Below are 19,564 nucleotides of genomic sequence, written 5' to 3'. Positions count from 1 at the left end.
ACCACTGAGCTAAATCCCCAACCCCACAGCCAGTGTTCTTAACTGTTGAGCCATCTGTCTAGACTTTTTTTTTTTTTTTTTTTTTGGTTCTTTTTTTTCGGAGCTGGGGACTGAACCCAGGGCCTTGCGCTCACTAGGCAAGTGCTCTACCGCTGAGCTAAATCCCCAACCCCGAGACTGCGAGACTGCGAGACTGCGTTTCTTTATCTCCCCTGTCAGGAATGTCAGCAGTGGGTGTTGCTTACAGATCATTTCCACCCTCACAGAATTCATGCTCTTCACTGTCACCTCTACCTTCCCAGAACTTCCTTACATGTAGCTCTCCAAGGCTGTTCCTTCCACATTTTCCCGATCCTTCTCTCTGGACAGATTCCTGTTGGCTCTCTATTTTGAACAGTTCCTTGTTATGAAAGCAAGACCGGGCTGGAAGAAATGAAAGAAAATCATTTACTCACTTTGTGGACTTACATGAAAATAACACAGAAACACGATGCAATAAAGTACACAGATACAAGAACTGTGCCAAGATGATCCTACCCAACCTTCAACTCTTGTACTATCAGGAAACAAATGTGCTCAGCATGACAGATGCAGGAGGATATCACATGGAAACATATCATACAATTTGTAATAAATGGAAGTGCTGGCCTTAATTCTGTAGTGCAGCAGACAATTCATACAGAATTGTGTCACAATGAAAAGTGAAATTATTACTTGATAATAAAAACGGTCTCTTCACTTTGAAAGTGAATTATGATATTGAACACAAAATAGATTTCTAAACACACAAGGAAAATAATAAAAAATGAATAAATACACTATATGGTTATTCTTGAATTGAATCGTAGTTGCAGATTAAGCCATACTTTTCAGAACATGTCATTTTATGCACTACACTTGAAAACAATGAGTAAGTAAGAAAACAAAGAGAATATGTAAACAAATAAGAGCTACAAGGCCACAGAATTTAGTGGACGCCAAGACACAAGTATCAAAATCTCCAAATAGTACTAATTTTTAGGACAGTCCTTTTTTTTTCAGATACCTAGACTTTAAAAACAAAAAACAAAAAAACAAGAAAAGCCCTTTGGTGTACAAATTACAATTTTCAACCACACTCAATTTCAAAATAACATATAAGAAAGCAGAGAGTATATCTGTAAATATGCATATTATTTAAATATAATTTTAACTGAAAGAGAACTATATTTCTTTCCCCTTCCCATCCTGCCTAGAGCTTATCCCAAACATCCTCCATGCAACTCTACCTAGTGTTATCTTCAAAATACCCTCCTCTTTTATTATCAGGTTCTTTTACACACACACACACATACACACAAACACACGTATGCATAAATATTCTAATAAAATCTTTTAGTAAGTCTTTGTAGCTTATATAAATATACATTCAGGGCTGGCCACTCTGTATTAAACAACTAATAACAGGGCCCAGCCCTGAGAGAGGCTAATTTTCCATCTCTTAGCAGTTATTATTTATTTAGTTCTTTGGCTAGGACAAGACATACAGATGATATGAATTGGAAACAAAAAAATGGGAAGAGACTTCATTTCTGGAAGTAGGGAAGTCAACACAGAATGAAAATGAGATTGTCTGACAGTCCCTCAAGTAAATATTTTTATCCTATTATATATATATATAATTTAATTTAAATATATACTTTACTATTATATATTATATAACATAATATGTTATATTATTATGTTTTGGTTTATATTTGTGTGAAATTCTATACAGTACATATGTGAGATATATAAACTTATGTCACTTGGACTAACAATAGTCCCCAAAAGAACCATAGACTGTTAATAACCCCAGTAGCAAGCATGGGAAACCTCATTAAAAAAATTTTTTTATATAATCACTACCTGAAAAACAGGAGGATTTCACTCTTTTTCCCTTCCCAATATCTATCCTCTAAAACTCCCCCAAGTTGTTTTAGGCCAATAGTTCAGAGTTCGACAGAGTAGAAGTCAGGGATGTACAGGGTGGACAACATGGTTTGTTCCTTGTGTTAGATGGGTGTGAACAAAATGGTCATCCTTGTTGATTCCTGATTTTACAGAGTCACTTTGAGGTTTGCTTCATTTAGAATTACTTGAATCTACATTTTCTATAATATAATATTATAATAATATATAATAATATAATAATGTGTAGATATGATACTCATTTCCCTAATATCTTACAGACATTTATCATGAAAGGATGCTGTATTTTTTCAAAGATCATTTCTCTGTCTATTGAGGTGATTCTGAGCTTTTTGTCTTAAGTGTGTGTCCCTCTTACTGTGTAAGAGATTAAAGATGTTTGTGTTCAGAGATTGGCATTAGGGAAAACTGAAATGTTCAACACATAGAATTGTTCCTTTAAATGGGGGGTGGGGCACATAACTTGTTATGAACCCATAACATTGGGAGAGAAGATGTGGATAACAGCCTGATGAAGTCTGTGTTGTGTGGCCAAGGCCAAGGATCCTCCCCTCAAGCTTGTCTGTCTGTCTGTCTATCTATCTATTATCTATCTATCTATCTATCTATCTATCTATCTATCTATCTATCATCTATCTATCTATCTATCTATCTATCTATCTATCTATCTATGTAAAACCTATTTTTATGGGAGGTACCACAAGAAGTCAACCTACAGAACCCATCTTTATGGAGGATGTCACATGTGTTTTATGAAGAGTTTTGATGTTGTCATGTCTAAAGATTTATTGTGTACACGGGATATAGTTAATTATTACAAGCAAAAAGGTCACTGGATTTTGTTGTGCCTAAAAAATTATTCAGGGTCAGGCCAACAAAGTTTGAATCAACACCAGCTCTTAGTTGTGCATGAACCAAGCTGCCTTCTTCCTTACCCTAGACCATTATTCTACGAGCCTAGGTGGTTGCAGAGACTCCTGCAACGGGCACCCAAAGTGCAGGGCAGGGTCCTCATTGAAGGTAAGAACAAAAATATTTTTAAGACAAGTGGCTAGTTCCATCACCAAGGAGATTTGCAAAGATGAGAGAGAAATAACATGGGTTCCTCTCAGTGGGCATGACCCAGTATGGAATGATTAGCAATCCCTTCATGAGGAAATATTAAATATTAAAACAGGCCCAACTTCTAGTATGAAAATAATTACAACCAGCCTATATAGAAATTTCAGCAGTCCTTGAAATTTCCCTATTTTTGTAATTCATGTAAAGCCAAACATGTATTTTGACTGTTACATGACCTCAGAGGCACAAATGCTACTGTAAAAACAATGGAGGCTTCCCAGCCAAGACGCCCATCTTCCTATGATTCCTAAGTAACATCGGAATTAGCATCCTGTCTAATACTTAAACAACAAATTATAAAGATAAGAAGAGGGCATACACGCTCGCCCAGATCACCACACCCTGGGCTGCATTTGGCCATCTCAGTGTCAAATTCATTCACAGTGAAGACTGATGTTTGCCGTTGCCCAAAACCTTTTTACACTAAAGGAGACACAGTTTAAAATATTAGAGATGGAAGGTTAGAAAATAATCAATGAGTAGAGCACTTGCCTAGCAATCACAAGGCCCTGGGTTCGGTCCCCAGCTCCAGAAAAAAAAAAGAAAAAGAAAATAATCAAGCATCAGGGAGATACAATATTTGTGCCTTCTCAGAAAACAAAGTCCCAGATGGCACCTGCTCTAATGCCTGCAACCATGACACCTGCCTGAAGATCACCAGACGAAGAAAGCATATGAAGAGACAAGTCTGTAAAGAGGATACAACCTAAGAGGAAGAACAAGTAGGTGTCCTGGAAGACATCAAGGACACAAAACCAAGCTCTCACATTTACTGACTACATTACATGTTAATACTCAGCTTGTCAATGAAAACTCCATTTTTTTTTGAGTCAGGGGTGGGGGGCATTTGTGTAATAGGAAATAGTATGATGTTGTTTTCAAATGCCAAGGATTGTTTTTATTTTTTTTTAAGTTATCAATTCCAGGAGTGATTATCTATATACTAATACAAAATGAATTATGACTGTAGAATTAATAAAAAGACTAAAATCAAATACATTAGCAGAAAGTACCAAAGACATGGGCAAAGTAAGAACTATCTTTTTTTTTTTAAAAAAAAGAGTTAATATTGATTACTTGTTCAAGTATAATCTTGGTTGTCTATAATTTTCTGGCATGAGTTATTTTAATGTGTTAGATTTCTTTCATACTATTGATCACCAAATTAATGACCTCCATCAAGAGATAAAATCTTTCAAGTGACCTTTGAGTAACTATTGGGCTTAAGACAGCTATTCCCTTTCCTTGGTTCTATTAGATGTTCACATAATTCTATTACATTTGCCTACAAAGACTAGCCCTGCAGGCAATGTATTCAACCTTAGCCTCTATTAAAACCACAATTTTCTCTTTAAAAACTAAAAAAGGGGGGATATATAGGAGGCAAGGAGATCTTTCTGCTCATAGATAAGGACTAGGGGAAATTTCACTGTTATATACACAGGTTGTTCCTTCAAAGAAAGGAATGTATAATTTGTTATCCACCTAGAAGGCTGGTGGAAGAGGAGGTAAATAGCCTTGTGATATCTGCAGTCTTATGGATAAAACCAAGGGGTCCTACTTTTATTATAAGCATCCTGTTCTCAATAAGTCTATAGAACCCATCCTTATGGAAGGGTTTTACTGCTGTGAACAGACACCATGACTAAGGCAACACTTACAAAGACAAAATTTAATTGGGGCTGGCTTAAAGGTTCAGAGGTGCAGGCCATTATCAAGGTAGGAGCATGGCAGCATCCAGGCAGGCATGGTACAGGCAGAACTGAGAGTTCTGCGTCATCTGAAGGCTGCTGATAGAAGACTGACTTCCAGGCAGCTAGGGTGAGGGTCTTAAGCCCACACTCACAGGGATACACCTACTCCAACAAGGCCACACCTACTAATAGTGCCACTCCCTGGGCCAAGCATATACAAACCATCACAGTGACCCACTTACTTTACAAAGAGCTCAATATAATTACATATGATCTATATTTACCTCTTGTATTTATTAGTCACACAGGATTGAACAGATTAATTTTAACTAGGAAAGTGTTCACAAATTTTACTGTGCTTAACTGAACCTAAAAATAAACTACTCCAGGTCAGACTCCTAAAGTTAGAATCAACACCCTATTGTAGTTGTATAAATAACAAAGTTAATTCTGAATCATCCCAAGTATTCACCAGTTCATATATGCAAAAGAACACCTGCATTTTGGGAGTCAGAATTATATTACTATATTCTGGAACATTTCAATAGAACCATGATAATAGCATTTAGTTCTGATTGTTGAACTAAAGCGATGGGATTTGAATTACTCCACATATATTCCCTGACTTATTACCTACCATTCCTAATTCATTGACATCTGTATAAAAAATATGCCAGAATTCAAAATAAAGGGATTGCTAAATTGGCTCCTTCTGGAGGCCATGAGAGAGACACTTCCTCAGGTGTTGGTCCTGGTGGTTACCACAGTCTCTTCCTCTGGATTGTACATACATTCCCCCAGCCTCTGCTTAGTCTTCATGTCCTCTCTGCCCCACGGGAATCTAAATCCAAATTTCTGTTTTAAAAATATTTAATTTTATACATGCATGTACAATATTCATACATGAGTGTGTAGGTATGCCATGGTGTGTGTGGCAGAAGACAACATCCACATTTTACCTTGCTAGAGGCAGGATCTTTCTTGTTATTTGTTGCACCAGGATAGCTAGCCCTCCGCCTTTTGGAGATTCTCTTATCTCACGTCTACTTGCTTCACAGGAGTAATGCTGAGATTATAGACATGTGCTACTGGGGCTGGCATTTATAATGTTCTAGGGAATCCCATCTGAAGTTGCTCATTCTGTGAAACAAGCATTTTCTAAACCATCTCCCAAGCATACAATTTCCTTCTTTTAAGACATTTAATTTATGTGAATGTGGAGGTGTGCGTTGTGTGTGTGTGCCACAGTATGCATTTGGCAGTTAGAGGAACTCTTACAGGAGCTGGTTCTCTTCTTCTACCATGGAAGTCCCCAAAACTCAACTTAGGTCATCAAACTTGGGAGCAAGTGCTTTTGTCCACCCACCCTGCCCATCAGTCCACTATAATCCAATATGGCCTCATTGCAACTTGCTGGAAAGACCCCATATCACAGAAATTAGTTCATGCTGAAGTGATTCATTAAAGGAACTCTAAAACAATAAAGAGATTTTATTTTATTTATATGAGTACACTATAGTTGTCTTCAGACACACCAGAAAAGGGCATCAAGTCCCATTACAGATAACTGTGAGCCACTGTGTGGTTGCTGGAATTAAACTCCGGACCTTTGGAAGGGCAGTCAGTGCTATTAACCACTGAGCCATCTCTCCGGCCCCACCCTAAAACATTAAATATGTTCACAAACTTTCTCCTCTACAATTTTCGTTTCACACAAACCTTAAGAGCATCATATAAAAGACTCAACAAAACGTTTATCACTGCCCAGACCTCCAGGAGGAAGTTCTCTCACCAACTCTGTTTCCTTGATGATTCTTAAGAAAGCTTCCTGATACAAACGAGTCTCTCCATTATCTTTGAGAGTTATTGGCATACTATGGCTCTCTTCTGTCTCTGGTACTCTTTTGTCATGTGTCTATCATACACTGAAGATGTCTGCTCTCATGGTAATTAGTCACCAGGCAGAGAGAAGACATCTTAGGAGCAGGGCAGAGAGGAAAGGTCCTCTTTTAAAGAAGGAGTGAAGCATTCGCATTTTGGTCATACTTCTTGGGTTTCATATGTGCTGTCACAACCATTTGTAATGGGATCCCATGCACTCTTCTGGTGTGTGTCTGAAGACAGCTGCAGTGTACTCGTATAAATAAAAGTAACTAAATCTTAAAAAAAAAAAAAACAAAAACTCATAAAGCTTTCAAAACCAGTCCATAAAATACATGTAGCCCAAATTAAAAGTAGATCTTCCCACATCAAAAGAACCAGGTTTGGGGCTGGGGATTTAGCTCAGTGGTAGAGCGCTTACCTAGGAAGCGCAAGGCCCTGGGTTCGGTCCCCAGCTCCAAAAAAAAAAAAAAAAAAAAAAAACAGGTTTTCCCACTTCACATGATTTCACTAAGATAAAGCTCTCACAGGTGTAGTCAGCTGCATGGATATTACTACCTACAGTGGAAGAGCCTTCCAATGTCAATCATCAATCCACACAAATTCTCATAAACATAACAACCAGTCATTTTGATGAGGACATACCCTCAATTGAGACTACCTCAGATGACTGTAGCATTCAAATATAAGAGACTTTGGGGCCATTCTTATTCAAATGACAATCATTAGTCCCCATTGGCTTGTAAGCCTATCATAATGTGAAAAACATAACTTTTACTATCATAATGGCAGTCAGTCCAATCTCCAGAGTCCCTATCATCTGTAAAAATATCAACAATGTTTAAAAGTCCAAAGATCAAACTCTTTTCTGAGACTTGTGGCAATTTCTTAACTGTAACCTGCTGTGAAATCAAACTCAAATGCAAATCACATACTTTCAACAATCAATGGCACAATATATATAATATATAAATTATATATTATACATTATATATACATATATATAATATACATATGTTATATATATAATACCATTCCAAAAGGGAAGAAGGGGATCATAATGAGGAATACTGGACCTAAAAAGGAATGAATACAAGCAGGGAAAACTCCAAATTATACATTCCCACATCTGATGATAATCCACTATTCAGAATTCTAAATCTTTTAGCTTTGTTGACTGCAACACGTTTCTCTCTGAGCCTAGTTCCACAATAAGTCTGCAGCTCTCTTCAGCAGGTAGTCCACAACTCTAGCATCTCCAATATCTTGGAGTCTCCAACACATCACAGCCTTCAACTCTACAGTTTCATGCAAAGGCTTCTCTGAGGGGTCTCCATGTAGAGACACCCCTAGCACATACCAGACCTCAGTAGCTTTTCCTAACCATGAAGGGGGATTCCAGACTGCCTTTTTTGTATCATTGTCTCTAAAGCCAGCATCACATGGCCCAAACTGCCACATTCTTTTGCTTGCTAGAGCTGGAACTTGGCCTCTTGTTCAAATAAATTTTCATCAGCTTTTTGCTTTCGCTGCTTAATCATTTCTTTAACTCAGTTTCACAAGTCGGAAGTCATCATTCCCACCCTCCCTTTTTTAGCATGAGGCTATGACTTAGCACCATTACATTTCCTGGTGCTCCCTTTCTCATCTACATTTCCTGGTGCTCCCTTTCTCATCTAATGTACATTTATTATTTTTCCTTGCTCAGGCCTCTCACCTTCATTATTGCTATGCATTACAGTGACCACAAATTCTAGGCTGTCTTGAAATCTCCTCTGCTCTTGCCATTAAGTCAAAGTTCTATAATTCACCCTCAGAGAGATCTTAGGACAAGGGCATAGAGTAGACATATTCTTGACCAAAATATAACAGTAACTGTCTCTATAGAACTTACTAATATGCTTCTCAGACACCTCTTGAGCCAGGAGATCATAATCTATGTTCCTCTTAGTACCACGTGTTCCATGCTCCTGCTGGTATGACCAACTAGGCCCTGCATATCAAATTCAAATACTTTCCTAATCCAGACCCCAAAGTCTACATTCCACCAACAAGCAGCATGGGTAGGCCTATAACCCATTCTTGGCACCAATTTCTGTTTTGCTTATTGTTCTATTGAAATGAAGTGTTACTATGAACACAGTAACTCTTATTAGGAAAGCATTTAAGCAGGGATTCTTTACAGTGTGAGAAATTTAGTCAACTATCAAGGCAGGGAACATGGTGGCATATCAGCAGGTATGATTCCAAAGAAGCTAAGAATTCTACATATGGATTCAAAGGCAGCTGTGAGAGTGACACTAGTCCTGGCTTGGGCATTTGAAGTCTCAAAGCCCATCCCCAGTGACACATTTCCTCCAAAAAGGCCACACCTCCTAATCCTTCTCAAGTATGGCTATGCCCTGATGACTAAGCATTGGAATACATGAGCCAATGAGAGCTATACTTATTCAAACCCTCAGACATGGTCTAAAGATACCTAGGTGAGTAGAAACAGATACATGATACTGTTGATGAGACCAAGAACCTGAGACTAGAGTGCTCATAGGCCCTATGTACCAGATACTAGAATTCTGCTAAATGAACATGGCAAAGAATCCTACTGACAGGCCATTATACACACAGATCTGTGCATCCCTCAACCCTCATCAGCAAAGGTTAACATAACCACCCACAGCCAGACAATATGCAGAGAATGAAATATGTTAGAGCACTCAGACCTATACAAGCAGTCATTATCCCAACCCTTCAATCAAGGATTTAGGGCCCATGCATAAGAGGAATCAGAAAGACTATAAAGGTAAGAGGTGCTGGATAACTGTAAAGAAAAAGCATTTTCCAGACACATCAGGACTAATGACCACATATACTCACTGAGACTATGGCATACACAAGACCTGTACAAGCTCAGGAATGAGAAGCTCACAGCTCAAAAGGGAAAACAAGCAAAAACTCCTACCACTAGCCAAACACGTATTTGAAATTCACAGATTCTGTGAAAGGGGAAAAATTATTCTTCAGTGGAATGAAATCGGGTATATTAACCACATTTCCGAGAATGCCTCATGTGCAAGAGCATTTGACCAACAGAAATCCAAATCTTTGGTCTTTTATGATTTTTCAGTCTTGTTTTCATTTTTGAGAAAGAGGAAGAATGCACATAAGAGAGAAATCGTGATGATGGGTCAGTGTGGGTGAGGGCAAGTGGACAGGAACATGGTGAGAGGAGACAATAAATGAGAAATTGTGTTACATAAAATTAAAAATATATAAGTAAGAATTTAAGCAAACATATCTGTACTGGCTCACTGCAGAAAAATACAGCATGTAGTAAAAAAACAATAAACCCACAAACATTGCCAAATTGGTACTACAATATTATATTTTAACTCAACACCATTTGGATAAAATGAGAAATAAACAATTTAATTCCATTGTGTATTACAGTCTGGATACATTATATAAGTATCATCTAGAAAGGTGATAGGCTAATATCTCTACAAGTTAGGATTACTACTTGAATTAGAATTGCCACAAGACATTGATTCATTCCAAATTACCTGGTTCTATGTCTTTTGCAAAGGAGAGTTCTTCCTTTTGTTCAAGACAGGTGAGTAGCTCTGGTTTTGATACCGAAAGGCCTGTGTATTAGAAGAGGCAAATGACATCATTTTACATTATGTTCAATGAAGTTGTGTCTCAACCACTGGACTGTACACACTGAATAAGAGGAAACAGAATGGAAGATCCACAAATGACTTCCTAATTGTTACTTCCTGAAACATATTTTAGACTTTTCTGAAATCAATACATTTAAGATTTTGTATATATTTATTCTCCTTTAAATTCCCACATGAAAAAAAACACAGCTGTTAAAATCAACTCTTTTGTGCTACCAAATGTCAGATACATATAAATTGGAGGATTTTACTAAATGTAAACAAAAGGTAGAGTGATTTCAAATGTTTCTATTAAAAAAAAAAAAGACAATCACCACTGTCTAGGACAGACTGAGAGCTGTGACTCAGACAATCAACAGATACAAATAGTAAACACACTTGATAGACACTGTAGCACCAAATAGAAATCACAGAAGAAAACTATTCTCACCCACAGAGACCAGGATGCTGTAGATCTCCAACATGACATCTCTATACAAAGTCCTCTGTGCAGAGTCCAGGCATTCCCACTCCTCCTGGGAAAACTCTATAGCCACGTCTTTGAAAGTTATCAGACTCTGAAATGAAAATTAACATTTCCTCTTATAGCCATTGGTTTGGTCATTACCGAGTGAATGAGATTAAAGTAACTACAAAATTTGTTTTGTTATCAGTAATCAATATACACTTTTCTAAAGTTAGGATCTGAGAAGGAAGACATTCTGACTTGTCTACAAAGATCTAACAGACCCTCAGATGAACGGTTTAGGAGCAGGCGTAGCTCCTCGGTGATAAGTAACCACCCACATCCTTCTCTGTAGCAGTTAGTACCTACATTCACCTCTGATATCAGGAAGTTTGTAAATATTTCAGGTCATGCCTTCCTGGAGAGAAATAAAGAGTGAGAGAGAAGAGATGGAAAAACAAGTGGCTGCCCACAGGTGAAAAAAAGGGTTAATACAGAGAATTATCAGAATAATGAAAAAGACAAAAGAGGTCAACCATAATTATAGGGCCCGTGTTAGTCCTATCTTTAGGGAGTTGGAGGACCTGGTGACGACCCATTTCTGTTATCTCTTGGAGCCTCCTTCAGCTGGGTGTGCTGGATCCACAGGATGACATTGGGGACCTTCACTGCTGGAGAGATGGTGAGGACCAGAAGTTATGGGCCTTTCAGTGTTGGATCCAGGCTCCAGGTTGGGATCCTCTTCACCCACATAAGGACATCAGGATGGAAGTGTGGACAAGCTCAGACATGGGTCAGGGCACAGCCACTTGAAACATCTGTTTAGAATCTATAAGGATTAAGGAGAAAAGGGTTAGTAATTTCTACTTCATGAACTTCTCTACATGGGGGCACACCTGGTCTTCCATAGGCTGGCCCCATTGTTACTGGTCTAAAGGACATATTTAGTTTGCCTTTCCAGGGCTTTGGGGCCTCTAGGCACAATGTAGTTTACAATCAACAGTGGACACTCTTACGAAGATCATCTTAATATTTCACATTCCTGATGCTACTCTGTATTTAATGGTGGTAGCACTTCTACCTCCCTGCTGCCACACCCGCAGTCTGGAAAGCAGAAACTGAAAATGACTTCCCTTGATACCCTGTGCCACAGGAGACACTCAGAAACCATGAGTGCCTTCAGAGAGATAAAATTTAAGTTTCTCCTTTGCTACACTGAGGTAGCCGCTTCTTCCACCATGCAATGGATGTTTCTCTATACCTGGAAAGGTGGCTGCATGACCACATTTAACACAGGCTTGTCGGCTTTTAAAATGGAGGCAGAGCACACATCAGAAACCCTAGAGACCCTTTTCTCATTTTCTATTTGTCTGAGATGCTTAAGTAAAACAAAACCAATTTCTCTATTTGGGAAAATGGCTAGAATATGTAGGCTAGCCATATAATGGCCTCTTAACAACTGATGCCACAGTGGAAGCACTATGCAGGCATTAAACACAACACAACACAGCACCACCTGCCAAAAACAAAGTCAAAGACCTAATCCATCAAAGTCCTTAGTGCAGGGAAAGACTAAATGCATCTTTCATTTTTGACTTGTGTAGTGAGTTCTGCTTCTGTTTAACTGTTTTTGCTAACTGAGATGTCGACAAAGAATGTGGTTTTGGGCTTAGAAACTCACCCTGAAAAAGGGTCAGGAATACACTTGGATTCCAAACACCCAGTTAGAGTCATCAGATGGCTAATAAAGGCTTTCTATTGGTTTAACCTGTGCCACAATAGACTTCTCTGGTGGAGAGCACACACTAGAACAGCTAAAAGTATTTCTCACACTGGCAATGCAACCTAGATGCCTTGGAACTAGAAGCCTGCTTGATCATGGTGGGTGATATTATTGATGTATTCTTGAATTGGGTTTGTGAGTATTTTATTGAATATTTTTGCATCAATGTTAATAAGGAAAATTGGTCTGCAGTTTCCTTTCCTTGTGGAGTCTTTGTGTGGTTTGTGTATCAGTGTTACTCTGGCCTCACAGTATGAGTGTGGCCATGCTCCTTCTGTTTCTATTTGTGGAATAGTTTGAAGAGAATAGGTACTACTTGTTCATAAAAATTTTCATAGAATTCTGCACTAAAACCAACTGGCCCTGGGCTTTTTTTGGTTTGAAGTCTTTTGATGGTTACTTTTATTTTCTTAGGAGTTTCTGAGTACTGTTCAGTTTCCTCAATCTTGATGTAACTTTGGTAAGTGTTATCTATCTAGAAAATCACTTGTTTCATTTAGATTTTCCAATTTTGTGGAGTACAAGCCTTTGAAAGACAAGACATGGCTGCTCACTCTCTTGCTATTTGTCCAACATAGTACTTGAAGCTGTAGCTAGAGCAGCAAGACAACTAAAGAAGATTAAGGGAAAACAAATTGGAAAGGAAGAAATCAAAGTATCACTACTCATCTATGTTATCATCCTATACATGAGTGACTCCAAAAATTATTCCAGAGAATTCCTACAGTGATAAACACTCTCAGTAAAGTAGCTGGATACAAAATTAATTAAAAAACTCAGTAGCCCTCCTGGATACAAACAATAAAAGAACTAAGAAAGAAGTCAGGGAAACAACACCCTTTACAATAGCCAAAAATAATACAAAATATCTTTGTGTAACTCTAACCAAGCAACTGAAAGACCTGTATCACAAGGCCTTCAAGCCTCTGAAGAAAGAAAGGAGATAAAATATCAGAACATGGAAAGAATATCACTTGCCACACCCCCTGGCCTTCCTCTTCCCTCTGCAGTGTACCCCAGGACTAAACTTAAGCTAACAGCTAACACGCCCTGCTCAACCATAAGACATTCATGCCACATGACCAGGAAGGCTGACCATAAACTTTCTCCATCCTGTTTCTCCAAACCCAATCCTCAGGGTCACCCCTAGCCATTGTCCCCTCACTCCTCTTCCTCCAGCCTCCAACAAAAATAATCACTCATGAAGAACATACCAGCTGAGCAAGCCAATCTCTGAAAATCCAGAAAAGAGACAGAAACCAAGAAACAAAACACCCTCGTAACAAAAACAAACACCTTGACCCATAATCCCCCAAAGCAGATGCTAGCACCAAAACACAATCAATAACAGCCAGGGCAATATGTCTCAACCAAAGCTTGTAAAAGGAATCAAACAGAAACCATTTAGAATAAAACTTCCATTTTTAAATATAGGTGAAATAATGTTTAAGCTCCCAAGACCTCCCTAGGTAACTGACTTCCTGCTTGGCAGGACTACAAATGTATGTGGATGACTGACATCCTGGGTGGCAAGTTGGGACACGAATGCTAGGCAAATCGCCTTGCCACAGTTGAATAAAACAAACAACAGAAACATGGTGTAGCACAAAGATATGTTCCTAACAAGGTCCCCTATATCTAAAACCTGATTGGTGGACTGAAATTTGATGAAGATGTTAGTGGTTTTCAAACTTAAAAGCTCTGTAACATTCTGGCTTAAAGTCCCAATGCAGCTTCTGGTCTGTTCTGCATATTATGAATCCGTAGTAGCGTGATTTCAATAAATTGTCATGTGCATCGACCTGGTGTTTTGAGTTGTGCTGGATCTATCTAATCAGACCCCATAAAATCACAGAGATCTACCACAATAGGCCCTGACTATTCCAACATAGCTGAAGCAAAAGAAAAAGATCTTAGAGCCAATTACAAGAATATAATAGAGCTCCTTAAAGAGAAAATGAATAAACCCCTTAAAGAAATGCAGGGAAACACAAGCAAACAATTGGAGGAAGGGAATAAATTCTAATGCCCAAAATTAACCTGCAAGCCCCACCCACTCAAGGACCAAGTAACATCATGGAATGCTGGGAGTTGTAGTTGTTAAAAATTAACAGTCTCATTGGAAAAAATGGTGGGCAAATGGTTTTGTCCATAAAAGCCCTGACTACAGGTGTCTTGGGGCATTCAGCAGGGTAATAAAGGGAGTGGCCCTGACCAAAGTCCACCTTGGTCAGCATTTAATAAATCTTCAAATTTGGCTCAAAATGGTAGAACTGGGTTTCTCTGGCAAATAATCTCATGTTTAACATTATCCCTTAATCAAATCCTGGTGGATGGCTGGGAACAGTTGAAGAAAACAAATAAAAGTGTTCAAAACTGAAAACAGAATCAATAAAAAAAACAAAAACTAAGTGAATTCTGGAAAGGGAAACATTAAGAATGCAAACAGAAACTACAAAGGCAACCTTCTCCAACAGAATACAAGAGATGGAAGAGAGAATCTCAGGCACTGAAGATACTATAGAACAAATGGACCCATGAGTCAAAGCAAATGGTATTGCTGACCCAAAAATATCCAGGATATGTGGGACACTATGAAAAGACCAACCCAAGAATAATAGAGAAAAGAGAAGAATCCCAGTTCAAAGTCCCAAAAAGTATTTTTTAAACGTTTTATTGATTCTTTGTAAATTTTACATCAAGTATCCCAATCCTACTCATTTCTCTGTTCATTCAAATATACCCTCTTCCCTTGCAACCTCACATCCAAAAGCAAATACAAAGGAAAAATACCAAAAGGAAACAAAAATATCTCATTGTGGAAATTATAGTGTGTCATAGTATGTCACATGGTATACCGCTTTGTTGACACAGATATACCTGCACATACATGTTCATTGCTACACATTAACAAAATCACAGAAGCAAAGTTTCCTAGCCTAAAGGAGATACCTACATTATTACAAGAAGAGTAGATTGCACCAGGAAAAACATAAACTTATCACATAGTAATCAAACACTAAACATACAAAACAAAGAAAGAATATAAGAAACTACAAGCAAAAAAGACCAAATAACATATAAAGACAGACCTATTAAAATTATACCCAACTTCTCAACAGGGTCTCTAAAAACCAGAAAGTGGAAAGAGGCATCCAGTCAAAAGAGAAATACTTGAGCTATTAGTTGATTGTATAAACTAAATGGGCATAACTCACATTTACTGCACATTTTACCCAAACAAAAAAAAAAAAAAAAGAATATAACTTCTTGGTATTTTACTGAACTTTCTCCAAAATTAACCACATACTTGTGTTGTTGTAAAATATAAAAATAAAAGAGTATTTGTTGTCTTTTACCCCACTAGGTCCGCACCTCGGTGCCCCAAGATCTGCTAGATATCTTGGCGGAAACACCCCAGCCGCGCACTTTCCTACACTCAAACCTTCACATAAAAGAACACACAACACAATAATCTTTGACCCAATTGATAAGATATAATTGCCCACTTAAATATACAAAGCCCAGTACCATCCATCCCTTGAGAACATTAATAACAACCTGTAAATACACAGAGCAGAATCCTAACATCACCTGACATCTTGTCCTGCCACGACTTCTCCGCCCCCTCTCCCTCTGGTCTCTCCTTTCTCTCTGTCTCCTCATCTTCCTTCAAACTTATTTCCCACCCATCCTTCCTTCTCCTCCAATGACAGACCTCCTTCTATCCTGTACCTGCCCCTCACCAGTACTTTACAAATTCAATGGAGAGGTGGTTCTGGTGAAGTCACCTGAGTTCTGAGTCCTTGACTAGGCAGCTGTCCTTGGGGCAGTGGAATTAGCATCAAAATACAGATAACTTCAGGGCAAACCACAACATACTTGGGTACAAAGTAAGTCTTTAGAATACAAGAAAACTGAAGTACTCCTGCGTCCTATCACACCGCTAGGGATTAAAGTTGGAAAAGAAAGAGAATAACAGAAACAGAAAACTTACTAACCCATGAAAACTGAACAACTCCCTATTGAAATAAAAAATGGGTCAAGGATATTTTGGTTGTGATCCTAACCTTTTAATGCCTGAGACCTCTCTGTATTTCCTCGGGAAAATGAAATAGAATAGATTTTGAAGGTGAACTAGGGGTGGGTGGGATGAGAACAAGAGGTGTGGGGAGAGTGATGGAGGGAGAGAGTACATGGAGACTACTACTTGGGGAAGCCTAATGCTATGAAAATTCCCTAGAATTTATGGGAGTAACCCTAGTGAAATCCCATAGTAATGGGGCATATGGAGCACTAACAAACTGTCTTCTACAACCAAGCAAGGCTACCAGTGGTGGGACTGGGACACCAATCCAGTCACAAAGGTTTCAACCCACAATCTGTCCAACATGCAGTCTTTCCTGCCTGCAAGATGTGCAGGGGCAATGCAGACACTAAACTTGTGGGAGTGGCCATCGACTGAATTATCTTGAGGTTCATGCCACAAGAAGAAGCCGTGACAGTTCCTGGATAGCTAGGAACTGGGCAGTGGAGAGCCCAGAGACCTAGGCTAGAACCAAACATGACTGGAAAAAGAAAATCAAAATCAATGAAATGATTATTAATAATACTCTGCTATACTCCTAGAACAGTGACTAGCTCAAATTTCATCAAAGAGGTTTCCTCCAACAGCTGATATTTGCAGAGGCAAACACTCAAAGCCAAACATTAGGCAGTACTGAGGGAACTCTGTGGAAGATGGGGAGAAAGAATTATCAAAGCCAAAGGTGTTGAGGACAACAGGAAAGCTGGTCCACAGAATCAACTAACCTGGGCCTATAAGGGCTCACAGGGACTAAAGAGGCAATTGTGGATCGTGCACAGGTCTACGCTAGGTTCTCTGCATATATGTATGGTTGCTTAGCCTGGTGCTCTTGTGGGACTCCTAACAGTAGGCGTGTATTATATGTGTATAGGGGGTGGGAATCTGAATCTTTTGCCTGCTGTTGGACTCTTTTCCTACTACTGAGTTGCCTCATCCAGCTTTGATATGAAGGCTTCTGCCTCGTCCTATTGTGTCTTCTCGTGCCATGTTCAGCTTATGTATCTGGGAGGCCCATACATATACAGCCAGCAAACTAGATAAGATGGATGAAGCAGAGACCTTGACAAGGACACTGCTTGGTCTCGCTCCTCTTTCTCACCCATTCCTCCTCAGGTTTGGATCCCCCTCGGTTCCTGTAAATTACGAAGCCCCTGTGGCGCCCGAACAGGGACCCGAGGCACAGATCCTCTCCGGACAGAAGGCGATTGTGTGACCCCGGCCGGGGAACCAAACGGACGGACACCGTGGACTGACTCGAGTCGGAAGTGAACGCACCGTGGCCGCTCATAGATCATGCGCTCTTGCCACTCATGAGAGACAGTCGTGAACATGTAAGAAGGACTTCTGTCTCATTAGGAATGGGCCAAAAGCTCTCTAAGGAAGCGGTCTTTGTTAACGACTTGAAGGCTTCCCTCAGGGAAAGGGGAGTTAGAGTTAAGAAAAAGGATCTTGTTAAATTTTGTATCTTTATATCTGAAGTTTGTCCTTGGTTCATTATTGAAGGACCAGATATTAGCCCCTATAGCTGGGAAAAGCTTGGTAGATGTTTAAATGATCTGTTAAAAGAAAAAGGATCTGAGGCAATTCCTATCCAGACCCTTAGTTATTGGACACTCATTAGAGACATACTTAAGTCCTCCTCGGGAGAGAAGGGAAAGATTATCTCTTTAGCAGAGGACTTTATCAAACCCCTTTCACGGCAGGGTTCCCTTTCCTCCGTTAATCCCCGAGAAGAGACAGAGATAAAGAATAGAGAAGGCTCCCCTTGCCCCTTGGTCACCACAGATATTCCAACTTTGGGTCCTCCCGGGGCATCAATGGCCATTTACCCACCCCTGCCGGAAAGGGAAGACACCCCGGGGCTTGCCTTCCCAGTGCTACAAAAGCCTTCCTTTCCTCCCAATAAATTGACACCCTGTGAGGAAAGCAATCTTGAAGAAGAGGCCGCTCGCTATCGCAACCCTGACTGGCCTCCTCTAGTCTCGGCCAAGGCACCACCCCCTTGCCCCCAACCTTTTGTGCCCCGGCTCTCCCTGTCCCTTCAGTCCCTGTTGACCTTTTGCTAAAAGCCAAAGATGATTTGACTAAACAGGTTGTCGCTCTGAGAGACGTTCTATCACTACAGAAGGAGTTTGCCAAACTCAACTCAGAGCTCTTCTCCCTGCAGAAAACCGTTGCCGATACTGTCTTTTCCTATCCCCAACCCCGGCCTATTAAGACTTCTGGTCAACGGGCCAGACACAATTCAGTGACCTCCAAGGTACTGGTCTTCCCGTCATTACTAGGCAATGGGCCAGAGAAACCCAGTCATCTGATGAAGAATTGAGAAGTGATAGAGAGGAGGGAAGAAAAAGCCAGGGGTGAGGGAGAAGAAGAAGTAGAAAAAAAAGGGTAGTGAGGAACCACGAGATCTGTCACAGGAAATGGTAGAATTTAAAAGACTCAAATTTAAGCCCCTTAGGGAACTTAATAATGCTGTTAGGACCTATGGCCCTAATGCCTGTTTTACACAATCCATGCTTGAAGCCCTCTCAGGAGGCGGATACCTCACCCGGGAGAATGGTTCAGAGCAACTCAGGCAGTTCTCTCTTGCAAACAGTTTTTGTCATGGAAAGCTGACTTTTTCAACCACTACCAGACTCGAGCGGGAAGGAATCAGAAAGATCCCCGGGCCCCAGAGGCAGCTAGGACCTTTGACAAACTTACTGGACAAGGAAAATACGTGTCAGAGGGTCGTCAGCTCAGGGTACCTATAGGCCTCTTGGCTCTAGTTAAAGAGGCCGCCCTGGGGGCCTGGAAGGCTGTCCCCTTCAAAGAGACCCTTACAACTCCCCTTACTAAAGTCATCCAGGGTCCTCAAGAACCGTTTAGTGAATTTGTTGCTAGATTGCAGGAGGTTGCAGAAAGGGTTTTGGGTCCCGG

At 39.8% G+C, this 19,564-nt stretch overlaps 1 protein-coding gene across 4 annotated transcripts in view; it reads right to left on the bottom strand.

The window, feature by feature from the left end:
* Zfp141 (zinc finger protein 141) overlaps window positions 1-19,564 on the bottom strand; it is a 39,450-nt gene that overhangs the window by 9,100 nt on the left and 10,786 nt on the right. For all 4 annotated transcript variants that reach the window (NM_001408793.1, XM_087591978.1, XM_087591979.1 and 1 more), the window contains exons 2-5: window positions 11,357-11,601; window positions 10,758-10,884; window positions 10,208-10,288; window positions 314-423 (exon numbers count right to left, since the gene is read on the bottom strand). In NM_001408793.1, the coding sequence (NP_001395722.1) occupies window positions 314-423; window positions 10,208-10,288; window positions 10,758-10,884; window positions 11,357-11,371 (333 nt within the window). In that variant the 5' untranslated portion in view covers window positions 11,372-11,601. The remainder of the gene's footprint in view (window positions 1-313; window positions 424-10,207; window positions 10,289-10,757; window positions 10,885-11,356; window positions 11,602-19,564) is intronic.

The sequence above is a fragment of the Rattus norvegicus genome, chromosome 1 (assembly GCF_021556685.1).
Source record: "Rattus norvegicus strain SHRSP/BbbUtx chromosome 1, alternate assembly SHRSP_T2T, whole genome shotgun sequence".
NCBI classification, from domain to species: domain Eukaryota; kingdom Metazoa; phylum Chordata; class Mammalia; order Rodentia; family Muridae; genus Rattus; species Rattus norvegicus.
Note: the sequence above shows the minus strand (reverse complement) of the source record. Positions and strands in the feature narration are given on the sequence as shown.